This window comes from Ptychodera flava, chromosome 9 (assembly GCF_041260155.1).
Source record: "Ptychodera flava strain L36383 chromosome 9, AS_Pfla_20210202, whole genome shotgun sequence".
In the NCBI taxonomy this organism is placed as follows: domain Eukaryota; kingdom Metazoa; phylum Hemichordata; class Enteropneusta; family Ptychoderidae; genus Ptychodera; species Ptychodera flava.
This window is the reverse complement of record NC_091936.1, coordinates 35,309,199-35,328,611: the sequence shown is the minus strand read 5'-3', so window position 1 is coordinate 35,328,611 and position 19,413 is coordinate 35,309,199. Positions and strand designations below refer to the sequence as shown.

Genomic DNA, 19,413 nt, shown 5'->3' with positions numbered 1-19,413 from the left:
GGAGATCGGCAAACATTAGCAGCAACCCTAGACTCGGCACTGACATTTTACGCTGAGGTCCGGACTCATAAGGCGAACTGTACTCGAAGAAGTCTTTGTGTTTTTGTTTCTTTGCATGTTTGCTTGTTCGGTGTAATAAAAATAATAACACATGAGAGCTTGGGCAATATCACGATTTTTTGCCTGCCCTCGGGCTGGTGGTCATGATCGAAATACTGATGATGCCCGAGCCGTAGGCGAGGGCATCATCAGTATTTCGATCATGACCACCATCCCTTGGGCAGGCAATAAATCGTGATATTGCCCTCGCTCTCATGTGTTATTATTTAAATATTTCAAGCAGGTTCTCTTTCCACTGTGCATCAATTGGTTAAGGTGAACTACTGAAATATTACCCTGTTAATTTTTAGTCTCATTGTCGTTCAGTTGCAGTTTGTGTTAATGCCAATTCTTTAAAACAAAGCCAATTACGTTTGTATGTACGTTCTCTGCCGTCATACACGCTTTACGTTAGAGAATAACATCGGTCATTGAATGAAGGAAACAAGGCCTCTTGTTACCTTTCGTGAATATCAGTTGTTACATAGGACTGAATTCTTTGTAAATTATCACACTATATACATTATGAGTAGGTTATTTTTATGTTCTGAACATCTTAACTTTTTAGTCGAGAAAAAACATTTGTTAGACATTTTTTCACGGTCCCTCCACAAAAAGATTTACCATGGTGGAACATAATTACGGAGGCATGAAGTGAGACCTCGATGAGATGAGCCAATCACAGAGCCTCCAAAAGGGTCTATGAGCCAATACATATTTATTATGTTTCTTTTGTAGAGTAGCCATGAATACCTCGACGTCCCGACACAAGGAAGCTTCCACGGTTAAAACTTCGACTTCTGACGTCAATGTGACATGTCAGCGGGGATATGTGCAGGACAGGATATTACGACTAGTACCCAAGTAAGTGAAAATATTAAATACTGTGTAATAAGTAAAATCACAGTTGTGTTGATGTTGAGAAATTGCATCAAAATTGTCACTTACAGAGGTCCCTCTTTGGGGAGATACTTGCCTTTGACGTAAGTACCAAGTCTCGGAATGAAACGTTCTTTACTGTCCTATTTATTTCCCTGGTTGCAAAACAATAAACGAGAGAGAGGCAGAACCAAGCACGTTAAATTTAAGTTCCTCTCGTTCGAGTCCATTTATAAATGTTAATAGTAAGCATGGAGCCCTTTATTTCCATTGTAATACAAAAAAAATCAAAGAAAATCCAATTTTGTGTCCGAAATTTTTGTGAGCGAGAGACGACTTGCCTGGGAACATGGACAAAGTGTGCAATATATAAAAGAACAACGGCGGACGCGTTCGCTGGCGACACCCAGTTACATTCAAATATTTTTACCGGGGTTAATTTCTCTCGTCATATGTACAAGTGCCAATGAAACGCTTACATTTTGTCAGGTCGACCAACTAATCTTAAAATCGTTAATCTTTGGCCCCGGTGGTCAAGAGCTCGCGTACTGAAAATTTAGCAAATCCGGTTAAACACTGTTTAAATAACCCAAATTAGCCCAGATGTACATATTGTTACAGGCTTGAAATATACGGTATTTCTGGTCAGTTGCCTTTATGACCAATAAAAGTGTGTCTCAAATGGTTAACGCACACAGCATGGTATTGAATGCCACATAATGATTCCGTATAGTCCATATGAACAAGCCAAAGCAACCTTTCTGTAACTTGCCCTTACGTGTCGGACACGAAAAATCGTTCGAGCGAACAGATTATGCCTATAGGAGGTTTTGTTTCGTCTTCAACAGACTGTTCGTAACATTGCCATATTATCTTATGCACTTATTGTACTTGTGGAAACATATTAATATGCACAGAATTTATTGTTGATTGTGCATATACGGCACAATTTTAACAACAAAACGCTGATCTAATAATAATAATAATAATAATAATAATAATAATAATAATAATAATAATAATAATAATAATAATAATAATAATAATATCTATTTCTTAAAAAACGCCTTCCATGTAAAAACAACACCTCAAGAACATACCGAGCGAAAGTTAAAAAAAGTTAAAAAAAAGTTACAGCTTAAAATACTAGTAAAAACAATCTTTAAAAAGGTAAGTTTTAACACGAGATTTAAAAACATCGTAGTCGTTAAAACAGCGGAACTCAGATGGAAGTTTATTCCACAACCGTGGAGCTGAAATAGCAAATGATCTATAGCCATAAAAAGTGGTTTTACCGATAGGCTAATGCAAACTTAGTGCACCCTCAGCAGTCGACCGAAGGGTGCGACCAGGAACACGGATATTTAAAAGTTCTTTCAAATACAGAGGAGCAATGTCATGTAAAACTTTGTAAGTTAAACATAAAAGTTTAAACTCAATTAGCTTGTGTAAACTATACAGAACAGTGTGAATATGATCTGCTTTCTTTGTCAGTGTTACCAAACGTGTAGCAGAATTTTGAACCAAACGTAATTTCTTGAGTTGATAATTTGGTAAGCCAAAAAGTAAACTGTTACAATAATCAAGCCTGGATGTTATGAAAGCATGAACTAATTTTTCAGTGGAGCTACTATCGAGAAGTTTGCGTATTTTACCAATTTTCCATAGAGCAAATGCAGCGGATGTACAAATATTGCTAACATGGGCTGACATGGATGCTGATGCATCTAGAATTACACCAAGGTTACGAACTACAGGAGAGGAATTGATGCTGATTTCACCAACCTGTATATTACAAGTTCGTGGTCGTCCCCGATTGCTAAACTTTGAGGAAAATCTAATAACGTCTGTCTTAGCGTTATTCAGAGCCAACATGTTGTTACACATCCACTGACGTATCTCCTCGATGCAATTTTGCAATTTGTGAAATAGGGACAGAAGCATGAGAACAAGTAATATAAAGCTGGGAGTCATCAGCGTAGAACATTGTTTCTAAACCATGTCTTGTAATAATGTCCTGAAGGGGTGTCGTGTATAGACTGAAAAGAACAAGGACAGAGCCCTGGGGCACCGCACAATCCAATAACTGAGCCCTTGACGCCACTGATCCAACACAAACCCTCATTGTCCTACCTCTCAAGTATGAAGTAATCCACTGTAAAACAGTGCCATCAATTTTAAACCTACAACGGAGCCTGTGTATTAAGATATCATCATTGTGTCAAAAGCTGCCGAAGTGCACGTAGTACATCATTCTGCACCTGTACCAATGCAGTTTCTGTATTATGTCCCTGTCTGTAGGCCGACTAACATTTGGCATACAGATTGTTACTATATAAGTATGAATTAAGTTTGAGTAAAGCTGCCTTTCCAATGAGCTTAGAAATTGACGTTAAATTAGAAGTTGGGCTGTAGTTGTTCAAGGTATTCTTATCAAGACCTGTATGTTATCCAAGTATGAAACTTGAAGAGAGTATTTTTTCATTACGGAGTGTATCACATATTGTAGGCGACGGTTATACGGCAAAGGAGATTATTCTAATTTCAGCTGAAGTACTCACTTTGAACCTCACAGCTGTTCCATTATAATGAAAATATGTAATGAAATTTATGAAATATATTAATTAGATTATAATATAAATGATAATTATTTTTTTCCATATCCTATGTTCCTGGATAAGCTTATACTGCTTCCTTTTGTGGCATGTTTCTACCAAGAAACATATGAAGGATATCTGCGTATCCTTTTATAATTCTTTTAGAATCATTATTACCCATTATTACACCGAGAAAGCAAGTAATAAGAGAGAGAGAGAGAGAGAGAGAGAGAGAGAGAGAGAGAATTCTATGTTTTTAATTTTTCCTCGTGTATAAGCTTTTCTTTCTGTATTAAAATGCCAGGATCTGTTTCTAGAATGTGATATATTTTCAGTGTTTTATTTGCAGTGTTAGACGTTCAGTGTCTTTCTGAGCCTCTTATTTAAAGAAATACGGATAAAATGAATACACAATTGTCATCAGAAATTTTCTTTGATTATGTCATCCTCCTCCATGGTCCGCATCCACTCACATGTAATGTTATACGAAACATCATAATGATGAAAATTTTCTTCTTACTGCTCTAACAGCATTTGGTAGTAGTAATTTTGTGATGAATTAGTCAAAATAACCACATAGCGTTATGCTTTGGTCAATCCTCATATGTATGTGTCATCAATGGGGAATGCACAAGCCAACTCACTTTGAAGTTTGTCGTCTACCTGCGCTATAGTTCCGATTTTACATTACGTGACCGCCCATTCGTGAGGCGCGGCTCGAGCGCGCCGGTGGGAAGGGGGGGCAGCAACTGACCAATGAGCATTCGTCAAACGAAAGTGTCTTTCGCTTGCGCGACAATACAGAGTGAGAGAACAAACCGATCCAACATTGGTCTTCTCATACAGCCAGCGTACCAGTTACATGACAAGTCAGTTTCAGACTGTTCATATTAAAACAAGGAATATTCACATACACTCTGGGTTTAAACTTTTAAGGTCCTTTTGCTCAAATTAAAAGATAAAGCAGAGACATTTGTTTATCATTTCAGTTCAACTCAAGCAATGACTGAGCAGTCAGTTTAATTTATGTCGTCTCAAACGGATTTAATTTAAGGTGGAGCTGCATGTTGCCAACACACTTTTTTTCCAAGGCATTAATTCTCACCTCAGATGAAAGGAAACCCTCTAATACTATCTGTTTTCAAAACGCAGAGGGTCCAATTTCAGTATGGTATTAATGATAAAAATTAATTTAAGTCAAAAACTTGACACTATTATCTGAAATATAATGTTTCACTTGAAAGAAGAATATGATGCGTAAAAAACGACTATTTTATTTTGCATTATCTATCCTAATTTTAAAATGGCATGGTTTGAAAGAATGACACTCAAATTAAAAAGTGGGTAAAAATGGTTAGCAAAATTTAAGTGCCTCTTATTCAATATGTAAGAATTTTCTTGCCAAATAAAATAGTCATAGCATTTAAGCATTTAAAGAACATAGTGTGAAAATTTCAAAAAAATTTGACCCAGCCAGAGTGGAGTTAAATTCTTTGGAAATCTTGACATTTGGAGAAAAGAAAAACCAGGAAATCGGGTGATTTGCAACATTTGCATTAATTAACACTTCTTTACCACACAACTGACGACAGCTTGAAAACGACCAAGATTTTAATCATGGGTTAACAAATTAACTAAAATTAAATGAATATTTCCAAAGAAGTTATTTTGAACAAAATACGCTGTTTGGGACCACAAAGCAATTGACTTTTGTTCGAATGATTTTGAGTAATAGAAGTAAAATGTCTTTCAAATGTGTGTTTAACTGGAAACTTCTCTCCCGCTATTCTAGATTTGACAAAAATGCTCACCTTTTCCTGGAACCGGGATACCAGAAATGGAAAGACTTCGAAAGAATGGAAAAGACAAGGTATCCGTTCGGAATAGCTGGTACTGGTAAGACCAAATACTATAAAATGGCACAAGCTACAATGTATTGAAATCATTAACGGGCGGTTACTGTCCATGTGCATGACAAACCTTGTAAAGTTTATCTTTGAAAATTTGGTTTTTTCATCCACATTACAACTAATTAAATAATTTATACTTTTCCGTTGGATTAGGCGATATCATAGACAGTGTACTGAAAATGTTGCCGGCCGCTGGGAAACGAGACCGGTTTGGGTGAGTAGACAAACAACTAGAAACCTGCCAGTCAAATAGCATGGTACCACGCATGACAACTAAACCCTGGTTTAAAAGACAGCAAAACGTCACATTTCAGACTATACCCTGGCTACGGAGGCTATACCAAATAAACGTAGTCAGGATGCCTTAAGAGTCTCTGAGTTTAAACGCATAAAATTCTTCGTCGATCTCCGGGTTAGGTGGCCGTACTTTTTCTGCGACTCGAAAATTGTAATGTTGGCGCCTCAGGGACAAATATTTGGACTTTCGAGTTTTTACAATTCTTCTCTGATCTACCACTTGAAGGGGCTCATTTTAAAGCTCTTGAGATGGCGGTCATTTTGAATGTCACTTGTCGGTAAATTTCAGGTAATTTATTTCTCTAGTACCAAACTTTGCATGGTGACTAAGCACTTGGTAAGAGAATGAAAGTTTCATTGAGGAAGGTTGGTGCAAAAGTTTTGTCTTTCACTAAACACGCAGAATGTCTGCCATTTTGAATTTCCACTATCCTTAGATATATCAGAGTAGCTGTTTTTCTAACCAAACCGACTGCGCAGTGTTCTTCGGCAAAGTATATACAAGCAAGTATTTGAAACTTCGATTCAAGTTGAATGTCGATGTTTACCGGTCACGCGTTCAAGCTAGCTTCGGGAGCGAATGGGATATGTCATACTCTAAAACAATATGAATGTGATGCATGCTTCGCCAGCTTAATGGGAATTTGATTTGAAATAGAGAAGTCTTTATTTAGCTAACAAGACATTTTACCATTTTTTATGTTGGGAAATGTTTGAATTGGCTGCATCTTCAATTAGCGAGCCTTGACTCTAGCTAAATGGGCTAGAAAGGCATGCTACAGCTAAAAAGGCATGTTTTACAGTATATTACACATGTGTTAGAAAAATTGACCGCAATCTGGTACCAGAACTCTTCCGCTCATTTAGAGAAACAGCTTGCAGGTTTCGACTCAGCATAGTGGTACACTCTCGCTCACTACTTAAGTTTGTTTCACAGCCCTACTAGGCCTACTAAAATCAACGTGTTGAATTCCCTCTATCCTTGACTTGATTTTTTCAATGGCAACCTCTTGGAAATCTTTCCCCAAAAAAATCTTCCAGATTTCATCCCAAGGATATCAAACGGAACAACCCTTAGGATGGCAAAAGGGGTGGAGGATATTAATAGCACTTCCGGTAGTTGTTCTATATTCATTTCACAGGGAAAGAGGCAAAGTTTGTCGGCGTTGCATATTGGTTGGCAGTGGCGGTGTAATCCTCGGTAAAAGTCTAGGAAACCAGATCGATAACTACGATGTTGTTATCAGGTATGCTTTCCTTCCAGTTTAGAATTCGTTGTACCCAGGTTTCTCTAGTGCGGCTTTGTCAGTTCTTCGTGTTGTCGACGAAGTTAAACGGTAATAACAGCACTGGCCAGGGAAATCATCATCCCTCTAGCTGCATTTGAAATATTTCAATATTTCCGTTTGTTTCGTGGTCGTCACAAGATACTGGCTAGTTCCAATATTCACATTTATAACACGCCATATGCTCATTCCGTTTCGCGATTCGCCAGAATACGTCACGTGACGAGAAAATAGATACGTTTTGTCCCCACCGGATCGACAAAAGTGACGTCAGAGGGTATTTTTGAAAAGGCATTTCCCTTGGGAAATAATTTTGACCAAATTTCGAGAAGTGTCTGGTCACGTGACCGTAGTGTCGTCTGCAGCTTTGCAACAATGGCAGGTTACTAGAACGTGATGTGCGTCCGGGATAGCTGACGACACATTCTCTAAAACAAATTTTCCAACATTTTCCAACATTCCAACAGCGTAGGAACTTGAACAGCTCATAGAAGGAAAAGATTAAATTGCAACTTAGGATGTCGGTAGGTATGCTTAGAATATTTTTTGAAAGAAAGTGGTACCACGTACAACTGAAACCGCTGTGGAAACATCGCCCAGCAAACTTGTCACAATGGATTGTTGCGGTGCAAAATATCAAAACACATTAAAAACTGTAACAATAAAACATGAGCATGTGGTGTGTTATAAAACACCTATAGCCTGGTCTTTATTCGGGCTATAGCGCCCGTCTATTACCTCTCGAGGCCGTGTGTTATCAGAAACACATCGCTATACCCCTCGGCCTACGGCCGGAATAGCGATATGTTTCTGGTAAAACACGGCCCCTCGGGGTAATAGACGGGCGCTATAGCCCTCATGACCAGGCAATAGGTGTTTACTATAGAGAATGTAATGAAATTATTCGTTTGCAATGTTTAAACTGCAATGCATATAACTTCAGAATTATGGCATTCCCGTCTACAATGACAGCTAACTTACAGTTGCCAGACCTTTACTGATACAGAAGCAGCCCATAAGATCAAAAATGTGTGTATTTGTCATACTTCATGGCCGTTTAGGATGAACGACGCACCATTGGCAGAATACGAAACGGATGTTGGGAAGAAAACTACTTTCAGATTAATTTATCCCGAGAGCGCCGATGCTAAGATTGCTCAGCATGAGAGTGATACCGATATTGGATTCCTAGTGTACAAACCAAACGATATCAAGTGGCTGGAAGCAGTGCTTAAAAAGGTATATGGCATGTGATTGGCTCTTTGATACTCTGTCTCAGTGGACCTGTGCTTAATAATATGACATCAAATCAAATCCAGCGATCTTATTATTCAAGGCAAGTAAAGACGTACATCTGAAATTACAAATAATGAAATGCATCAAAGATTTCAAAGATTCAAAAATTTCAAAGATTTCAAAGTTATTACTGCCAACAAGATCGCTAGCTACTCTGGATTTCGAGATGAAATGTGAAAATTAGATCAGAAGATATCGTACAGTCGATAAAAGGAGGAGATTATGTTGTCATTGGTGACACTCTCACATCCAGATTTAGAAGATCAGACAGCAGGCATGGTTTTCGAAAAGATCCATGCTTTTAAAACTCATCGTGGTAAATCGCTGGTCGCTTTGAGGCGACCGTTTGTATCACCTTTGACTGGAAATAGATCGAGCTTCGGTTTCAGAGAATGTTAAAATCGTCAAAGTTCAAAACTGCTAAACTCTGCTGATTACATGTAAATCTTCTTCAAGAACAGTTGAAGTACAGAAAAAGTAAGTACTTATAATGATGCTTTATCAACGTATGACAAGATACTGTGGAACTACGGGCGATCGTGAGCCGGGTATTCTGCCTGATCGATCGATCGTCTCTTTCGATCGCTTACTCGTTGCTCTGTCCTGTACCTCAACTTGGACTGCAGAGCAACGACTACGCTATCCATAGATCGAGCAGACGATCGATCGATCGAGCAGTCTACCCAGACCACGCACGCCTGTGTGTGAAACGAAGTCACAAAATGTTCTGTTGTGAACTCACTAGCCTTTCACTGTTCAATGATTCTTCAGGAAAACCCACTGAAGTTCAAATATTGGAAGTCAGTTCCGGCCGTTATGAAAACACCGGCAAGACATATCCGTATAATAAATCCCGGACTCCATTACGAGGCCCGTGAACAGTTTACTTCCGATAAGGTAATTGGTAAAGGTATTTCAGAGTACAGGTATACACAAAGTGTGATTATTTACACTATACTGTGATCGTCACTGTTTGGACAAAATTGTCATATATGTATGTATGTATGTATGTATGTATGTATGTATGTATGTATGTATGTATGTATGTATGTATGTATGTATGTATGTATGTATGTATGTATGTATGTATGTATGTATGTATGTATGTATGTATGTATGTATGTATGTTCACACATACACACTACACATTACGGCAATATCCTTGTGTTCTTTCATGCAGAGGAGACCGTCATGTGGATACGTTGCCTTGGTAATGGCCTTACACTACTGTGATCACGTGGACATTACGGGTTATGGGTTTGATGTAAATCTGCCGGTCCATTATTTCAAAGGCACTGACAAGGGGACACCGGGAAAGCGCGTACACTCCTGGAGTGACGAAAAGCAACACATTCTACAAATGCTACACTGTGGCATAATTGAACGTGACCTGACTGGGCTCTATGCCAAACAAGCCGAACTTTGGGGGCCTTCTTTTAACTGTACAAAGACGTAGCCACGAATGTAGTTTGTTTTGTCAACCAAATAAATTGTGCCTTTTAACACCTTTGTATGATGTTCACTGTTCGAGTTATCTTTTGGAATGAACATCATCTCTCTGAGATTATCCATTTTTAAATAAATTTAAGGTGCTTTCACAGAACAGCTGCCGGACTGACAGCAAAACCATGCACAACTTTGATATGAAGATGATATTCTCAGGCTCGAAATTTCACAATATAGGTTAACATAGTGGGAAAACCACATATGGACTGAAAATGCTCAGGTGTGTATCAGTATATATTACAGTTGTCAGTAATTTTTACCACAAGTCTGTGACTTCATTGCAACTGCTATGGTCGACGTCACGAACAATATTTCCAACAGATAATTCCAAGGTCATTATAATAAGTATACAAATATGTGATTAGCTGAAATAAACATACGGAACTTCTTTGACTGCTGTCATTGTATCACTACTTTGCACAGCGAATGTAACTACCTTTGGCCAAGTCTTCCAAGCTTTACAAGCCAAATCGTGAAAGTTATTGGATATGTTGATTACTAATTAGCTGCAATATAAATCACTTCTACAATACCATTATCTCACCACTATTCATAATAAATTTCATAAACTTTTGTAGTGTCCTTCAAGTCTAATGTCCCTAATTTGGAAAGTTAGTTCAAAATGCAAATCAGTTACTAGCTAATGTAAAAATGCTAAGCGAGTTTCAGTAATATTTTATCATAGTATTTTCAGTGAACATAGCATGTTTTTCAACTTTGATCAAGTCTACTCACATATTTATCGCTAATTATGAAGGTTCATCATATATGCAACTACTGAGTTATTAGTTTATCCAAACATGCTGATACAACGTTCATGAATGCCAACATGTGCATAGCAAGTTTCGTCACTTTTGATAAAGTCAATCAAGATATATATTTCTAATTAGCAAAAGTTCATAAAATATGCAAATAGCTAAATAGCTAGATAAAAGCTAAAATTATAATTAGCTGTAGTAAAAATGCTAAATGACTTTCAAAAATTCAAAAAAAATTCTACATATTAGTGTCATCAATGTAGATAGCAAGTTTCATCAATTTAGCTGAAGCCAATTCAGATATATATCCCTTATTTGGAAAGTTCGTTAAATATACAAATTAGTACATGTAATTTGCCAATCTCAAAATGTTGAACAACTTTTAAATTGTTATATCACAGTATCTTCATTGTACATAGCAAGTGTCGTAAACTTTGGTCAAGTCAATTCAGATATATGTCCCAAAGTACGAAAATGCATTAGATATGCAAATTAGCAATTGACTTACATGTATTTATTGAATGTCATCCCCAGTGTCTTTCGCGGTTCCTAGTGTGATCAACATTTGCAGCAATTTTCAACACATTGTATGCATCCGTTGTTAATGTATATATTTTTAACTACAGTCATTAATTATGCAAATGAGCTTAAAATATACATAGTTTGCAGACTAAATCTATGTACCAGATTTAATTTCGATCCGATAAGCCTTTCTTGAGACAGGACGACAGACAGACAGAAACACAGACAAACAGACATCGCTGCGACATTAGCTCATATGTGTTAACACGTGAGCTAATGACTCTTCCCGCCAACCTATGTAGTAAATATATTTTTAAAATCACCTATATTTCACAATTACGTCTCGGGGTAGTTTACAGAGGTTGAGAAATTTATTAAACAATTCACTCGTCTTCTATTTTTTTCTTCTTTTTACGTCCTACCGTATAATTTGAGACAGACAATTTTCCGTGCAAGTTAATTGTTTGTCGTGCGATCATTCTATAATGTCATAATTACATAATATCTCATGACAGTGGAGAAATATTACGATTTGTGGCCTGCCCAAGGGAAGATGATCCGGACCAAAATTTACATGCCTATAATATAATATATTTAAATAATAACACACGCCAGCAAGGGCAAGATCACGATTTGTTGCCCGCCCAAGGGATGGTGCTCATGACGGTAATATTGATGATGCCCGAGCCGAAGGCGAGGGTATCATCAATATTACCGTCATGAGCACCAGCCCGAGGGCAGGCAACAAATCGTGATCTTGCCCGCGCTAGCGTGTGTCATTAATTTTATTACACCGAACAAACACTTGTTTTCGAAACTTTGCTCAGAATGCAGTCAAGTGTCGATCGAGACTCGCAATAGTGAAATGTTATATTTGTTGCTCGATCGTAATTCTACATGAAGTTGAATTAACGTCTAAAAACGAAGACAGTGTTGTTCAAGCTTTTCTCGTTTAATGTACTAAACACTGACTAAACGGCGTCGTGTAGTTCAGGTCGAGCTAATTTCTTGTACCTTTTCAAAAGCCATTGCTTTACAGAAAATACCAAGCAAATGTACGCGATGATGTGGTACGCGCAGAAAGGACGCGCGGTATTCCAGAACGTGGTAGCGGGCTATATCACTGCACGCGACAGGGCTATATCACCTAAGCCATGTTCTATCACTTTTTGTTCTATATCACGTGAGTGAGGCTCAGCCAATCACAGTACCTGAAAAATACGTGAGGTGTAATAAATAATTATGCCGCAGGCGAGGGTATCATGCCGCTCGGGCATGATCAACATTTCGGCAAGGATCACCAACCCGAGGGCATGCCAAAATCTTGATATTGCCCGATCTTCATGTGTTATTCATTTTATTACACCGAACATTTGAAATCATCACAAAATCCAGTATTTTTTACCGCACCGAACGACAGGATGAAATGACGAGTAAGTTTTTGAATGATGCATTTTATATCTCGTGCACGGCGCCTGTGCACTACAATGCACGTGCGCGCTTCGAACTTGTGCTCCAAGGCTAGCCCGTAGCGGGCAAGAGTCGAGAGCGTAGCAAATCGAACCATGTTATATCGCTTTTTTGGAATGTGATGTGGCGGACTTTTAGCCAATTACGAGATCAGTTCTATAGGTGAGGTGTAATAAAATGTACTACTGTCTAGTATGATTATGTTCTGCTATGATCATTTAAACTATATATTGACACAGCACTTCTTTAGTGCAAGCGAAACGTCACAAATGGTGGATTTTACCATGGTTTCATTGTGTCAACATTTGCATATTTCTTCTGAACACATAATAATTCATATAAAGCGTCAAGAAATATGTTTCACAACCTCAAATGTGCAGTTTTGGAACAGAGTACGATTACCGTAGGAATATGGCTAATGACTTATCTATTAAAGTAACTTAATGGATTGATGGAAATTCATAAAATTAGGTTACTAAAGTTAAAATTAATATTCAAAGATGTGTAATGAATATTAACCAAACATAACTCTGTGTTAAGGCTAATTATAATTGTCGTAATCCCGAAACGACGAAATGGCGATAGCGAAATAAGGGACTGGACAGAAATTCCCAGAAGGGAGAACCAGTGTTTCTAAAACGGCTCTGCGCGAATAATAGTGACCCTTAGAAAGTGTGTGCAAGAAAAAAGTGACCCTTCCTAATTTCTATGCGCCAAAAAAGACCCACCCCTGTGTGTCACAGTCAACATCAAAAATACTTCATTAGACATATAATTAACAAGGTTCAGGATGTGACGCCATTAATTAGGTGCGTCATCCTGTAGCTCTGGAAGTCATTGATATCTAGGCATATTTATGAAATCGATGCCAAAGTCATCCTGGTCACGTGACATTTCTATCCTTTAATTATACATGTGTATACTTAATAAGGTACAGGGTGATATGAGGGTCATAGGTCACCAGCAACCCTAAACATTAGTCGTGCATTTTCGTCCCTTACCGGCTATTAATCAATAGACGCTAGCCCTCTCGAAATGGATAGGAAAATATATAGCCATAGCTTTGCTGCAGAGGTAGAGGGCAGGTCAAAGGTCAGAGAAATTTCTGAAAAATGGTGCTTCAAAAATCTTCATCTTAAAGTTAACATGAGCATTACTGAAGATTTTGATATTTGCAATGTAGCAATCTGCCCATATGGTCTACAAAGTTAATGTAAAGAATTTTGATTGATCAATTTTTAAACAAATTCGGTCAAATTTAAAGTTGAAATCATAGATGGCCAAGAGAGAAAAAGTCAAAATATTATTGATGTTGACTGTGACACGTTGGGGAGGGTCACTGTTTGTAGCGCATCAAAACAGGGGAGGTCACCAACACTTTTGAAGGGTCACTATTTTAAGCACAGCGTCATTTTGAAATAAGCCAGACCCCCGCCCTTTAATTTCACCCCTTCCCTTACTAACATACGGGCGCTATAATAACAGGACAGCGAGGAGCAAGTGACGCGAGTAATACATCGAAACGACCGTCTGTAAATCGGATTTATTTCATTCTATATACTTCAGTTTCTTCATTTCTTTATTCCTTCATTTCGCTATTTCGTCATTTCGCCGCTTGAAAATGCCACGGATTGATTGAACACATATCTTTTCTCTTTCCAAACTAGATAACTGCCTGGCCGCAAAATGTATCGTGCACAATCCGTGGCATTTTCAGGCCAACCGAATGTTCATGTCGAAATCGAAGAAGCAATACCGTAATAACGTCAAATTTCATCCTGTATCTCATAAGACAGAACACGTTGCACAAGAGCAACTACTTCAAGCGCAATATTGCTATTCAACACTAGTAAACATCGATATATATTACAAACAAATGTGATTTCTCTGTCCAAACTAGAAAAATGCATAGCTGCAAAATGTATCGCGCAACTCACGTAATTTTGATTTCTGAATTCGTTCACAAGTTAGCAGCGATTTTTGTAAAAATTGCTTTAAAACATCATTTTCCTAGGCCCGAGATCCGTAACACAATGCAATTTAGACATAATTTCCCATGTATTTCTGTGATTTCTACATCGAAATATGGATAGCCTAAAAATGCAATGGATTCATTTTACCGAATTCGTAAACCCTACTTAACCTTACTTAATCCTATTTAATCCTATCAGTAATTCTCTACCTCTATGCATTTGTAGTCTTCCAAATCGTTAGTCGGTTAGTGTCACCTGCTCTTAACAAACCACCCAGAACAAACTTATTTTTTGTATTAATAAGATTTTTATGAAGGTCATATAAAAGGAAAAACAGTCGCATTACTCATTACCTGTCAGCTAGGCGATGTTGCCGTGAGTGTGTGGGGGTTCGAATCCCGTTTGGGTTATAGTGTAATTTATATTTCATTACCTGTCAGAAGTTTCAGCAAAGTAACATATGATCAATGTATCAGAGAAAATAACAAGTCATCGTTGTTAACCAGTTAGCTGTAAAATGTTTTTCCCATTTCTCTATGTGTTAACCAACTTTGGTTTTTTTTTCTGTTGGCGATGAAGAATTCTAACTTCTACTCATTTTGGACATAGTTAATAAAGTCTGCAAAGTTAAGCTCATTTTTATTACATCTTACAATATAAACATTATATGTCTTTTAAACATAGTAGTAGAAAATTAACAATCTTCGTAAACTGTGAATTTCCAAGCAAAACAGTCACAGGATTCAGCGGAGTCTGGAAACCCAGTCCTCTTCCAACACAGCTATCATAAGCCTGACATTCAGTTACAGTAATGAAATACCTTCAAACAAACATTTTTCTGCCTATAAAGGGTGCTTTTCGGAAATCACCAAGCCTACTCATCAAGCAAGGCTATACTGGATCTTTTTACCTCTGATTATTAAGATTCACTTTTTCATTGATTATCAAATATTAATATTTTTTGATTCGTGATTTCAACTATTTTACTGGTATAGAAACAAAAGCACTGTTTATAGCAATGCTTTTGTCTTTCATGATCATGTTTGTACTTTTACAATTTGATCAAATTCATTTTCGCGCACAGATATTTTCATTTTAATTGTCATTGAAGAAATATTTTATGTGAAATAAAATTAAAAAATATAATTACTTATTACCTTGGTGTAACCTATGTATGGTGTTGATTTGTCAGGCAGGGAGACAGAGGTAAGGCGACAATTTTTTGTTGATGTAAACAACCAGATACTCTTTAAAAACTTCATTTTGCAGACATCCATACACTCAGTACCAATCATGTGCAACGAAACACAAAACAACAATGTATCACTATAATTTTTTTCAAAATCGGTCGACATGATTACAGTGAAAAAGGAGATGGAGAAGAGTTTCCTCATTGTCTGCACGAAAAGTGCAAGCACCTGAGTGAACTCTGAGTTGTGTCATTTTGTAAAGGGTGACATTTGTTACCAGAATATTATGTATCAGCTTCCACTGAAATTAACGCAATTTAGTGTAGTATCTAAGGTTAACTGAAAAGATGAGTGGTAAATATATTCCCACTCACAATTAAGACTGTTAAAAATGTTTATGAAAACTATGTCTGACCGAGGAAGAAGAAAGTATTGCTTAACAATACCGTCTACAATATACTTTGTGGTGCATTGGTTGATATGATAATGAATGCTTATGAGCCGAGCACACCCTCATCGTGTCCAAATGTAAATGTTGGCATCCCGGCATTCTGTTTCCAAGCAGCCGACAAGGAAGAAATTAAAGCAGACGACCCAAGAAAATGCTAGTTTATTGCACCCTTCTGAACTACGTGCTCCCATTTTAGAATGTTACCATTGGTACCAAAGAGGTGACCAATATATTTAAAGCCGAGTTCATACAAATCTCTAAAGAAAATACTTTTCCCCTGCAACTAGAATACTTTCATTGTTCCGGATACACTACTGGTCTAAAAAATGAATCTCCGTGCCAGGTGGAGATGTCAGTGATTTCCATGTTTTAGAATGGTAGTACGAAAAGGGTTTAGGTGAACGGGCAAAAAGTTGATGTTGAAAGTTTGAACGCATGATTAGTTCCATACAGCCCGTACATTGCAATTTATTTGAAAAAAACATATTTCAATGGTATCACTATAGATTCATCCAGATAACGACGTAACCAGATAATGCATTGAGCTTTTACAATTGCAAAAATATCAGGCATGCCCTTAGCTAGAACTCAAGCAAGTGCGGTATCATATGAGATACATTTTAAATGGGGGTGTACGGCCACTTGACGACCAAGCGTTTGTCTTTCCTAAATCTATCTTTACCAAGGCATTGGGCTTCACTTTTGATAGGATCTATTCTAAGACCGGAGACTGTACTAAAGACATCTACCTTAATAAAGGTATTGTTACATGAGGTAATACCTGCCAGGAAGCATGTCAAATCGTCTGCATATGAGGAGGATTTAACAGAGCTATAACCGGGGTATCTCTACGCCTTTAATATTTTGGTCTGATTGCAGTGAGCAGAGAAAAACTTCAAGCGCTATTATAAAGATAAACAACATAGGCGAGACGGCGTCCCCATTACCTCACACCACAACCGAAAGGAAAGTTAACTGAGCTAAAGCTTCTATCATAACACAGTTTAGGATATATGTATAAAACTTTGATCCATTGTTGCAAAGTTAAATTAATCCAGTGTTTTGAACAGAAATTGCCACTTTATCGAATCAGAACAAACTTAATCACTAACAGTGGTCGATGGCTTCTGATTTGTCTCCATCGGCAGTTTTTGTGTCAGTAAAAGATGCTTCTATTTTCTTTCCAACTTCACAGCCTTCCAAAGCAGATGCTGTTTGCCTATAGTTCAGTGCTGTTTTATATTTCTGTTCGTATTCAGTTTTGTCATATCATGTGAAGAAAAGCATCTCAACAACTAGAACAGTGAAAATTGACATTTATGTGTCCACAAAAAAGTCCTCTGACAGGAATCGTGAAACACAAAAGCCGGAATTCACACGGTTGAAAAAAAAATAATCTCGGGTAAAAAAGGGAGAACAAAATAGCGCTCCAGATTCAATCTTCCAAGCTACCCCATCCCCATATCACTTAGTACACCCTCATACATAAGCACAGAATTGTCAAAATGTGTATGCGAATTTAAAGACCAATGACGAGCCATATGAAATTAAAGGGTCGATCCTTCCCAATGCACCTGCATAATGAAATTATTATATTCCTCATATTTCGGATTCAAACATGTCCATATACATTACAGAAAAAAATAAAAAACGTTAATATGCTACAAAGAGATGTAATCTGTGCCTGGTTGAAAAGCGACACATCATCAATGGAGGTAGAATTCAGGGCTTCTCACTAAGGTTTCAGAGCCAATCTCTATATGTAGACATGGGAATAAACATTGCCTGTCAAATTTCCTTACCGCCCAACATACTGGATCCACCAACCAAAATAAAGGATTGGAGATTCGAATAAAAAGACAATGAGAAAGTCAGATGAATCAGGCCAAGTGAAGGCTAAAATGCCTGAAATTCAGAGTTATGAATAAGTTTTGATCTTTTCTCATTTCTCGATCTAATAACATGTTAGATTTCTCTGCTCATGGAATATAGATGTGTATATATATATATATATATATATATATATATATATATATATATATATATATATATATATATATATATATATATATATATATATGTGTATATATATATATATATATATATATATATATATATTGGGGAATGTTTGTATGTATAGAAAGAGGGAGAGACAGACAGATATATAAATAAACAGAAACACACACTCATGCACGTGCGCACATATACACAAATACGTACAAATATACAAAACTAATATGAAGTAAAAAGGCAAGTACTCATTACAACACCATGTGTTGAGGTAAAACTAGATATCGTTTCTTCAGTGGAAATCAGTAGTTTCGCCTATGTCACCATGCAGGCAATGCTATAAATTCATCCGTCCTTTATTCTTTCACAACATGTAGGGTACGTACTAACTCATACCAATGATTATTTATCACTTCCGGTATTTCTTCTTATTGTAATGCAGATTCCCCCATTCTGATCCCCTTTTACAGCCATGCCAACTTTGGTAAAATTGATGCATTTTCCTTGCAAATGCCCTTTCACCTTTGAAATGAACAAGATTGATATCCTTTCTCGACAATATGTACATGAAAAACTTCGCGCCTGTCGACATGTAGAAGCTTCACAGATTATTAAATAATATATATTGCACCTATTGCTGTGATTTAAATCCAAATGGTAGTTGCTGCTATTACAACGTGTGCTGCAGATGTTCCCAGTATCATTATGTCCACATGGCCCTAATCTCTCATCATGAGTTTATTTCTGTAACACCTTCCATTGGGTAGCGAAAGCTTGGCATATTCATGCTGTACCTCCAGTATCAAGAATTCACACCTGGCAACCATCCTATGACGCAGGAATCAGTATTCGGAGACTCGTATTGCCCTTTTCGCCTTTACCGTGCCAATCATTTCCGGACTGAACGAAAGTCTGTCTGTGACTGAACCATCGCATAATGGTGTTCATGTTCAGTAAGCGAACATTCTTTTTGATTGTACTGTTCTCTTCCTTGGTGCTGATGTTTCTGTACCTGAACACGCCATGGCTCTTTCAGACGTCGATCATCACACATATACACTGGCAGAACATCAACAAGAGTGACAGATACCAGTACAAAGAAGCCGTGCTAACCAGCAGTTCCGTCAGGAACGCAACAGGCAAAACCAAAAATAATGAGTAAGTACTTT

The 19,413-nt window shown here is 37.4% G+C and overlaps 2 protein-coding genes across 5 annotated transcripts in view; both read left to right on the top strand.

Moving 5' to 3' along the window:
- The window catches only part of LOC139140835 (CMP-N-acetylneuraminate-beta-1,4-galactoside alpha-2,3-sialyltransferase-like), a 145,618-nt gene that overhangs the window by 35,497 nt on the left and 90,708 nt on the right, over nucleotides 1–19,413 (top strand). The window lies entirely within an intron of this gene.
- On the top strand, nucleotides 844–11,511 carry LOC139140836 (CMP-N-acetylneuraminate-beta-1,4-galactoside alpha-2,3-sialyltransferase-like). The gene is made up of 7 exons (XM_070710286.1): nucleotides 844–963; nucleotides 5,368–5,471; nucleotides 5,639–5,699; nucleotides 6,925–7,029; nucleotides 8,130–8,307; nucleotides 9,136–9,261; nucleotides 9,545–11,511. Exons 1-7 carry the CDS (start codon nucleotides 845–847, stop codon nucleotides 9,818–9,820), a joined length of 969 nt encoding a protein of 322 aa, XP_070566387.1. The 5' UTR covers nucleotide 844; the 3' UTR covers nucleotides 9,821–11,511.

Coding starts and splice junctions, on each gene's coding strand:
- LOC139140836 (XM_070710286.1), top strand. CDS start 845: ATGAATACCTCGACGTCCCGACACAAGGAAGCTTCCACGGTTAAAACT. Junction 964..5,367: donor ATATTACGACTAGTACCCAA/GTAAGTGAAAAT, acceptor CCGCTATTCTAG/ATTTGACAAAAATGCTCACC. Junction 5,472..5,638: donor GTTCGGAATAGCTGGTACTG/GTAAGACCAAAT, acceptor CCGTTGGATTAG/GCGATATCATAGACAGTGTA.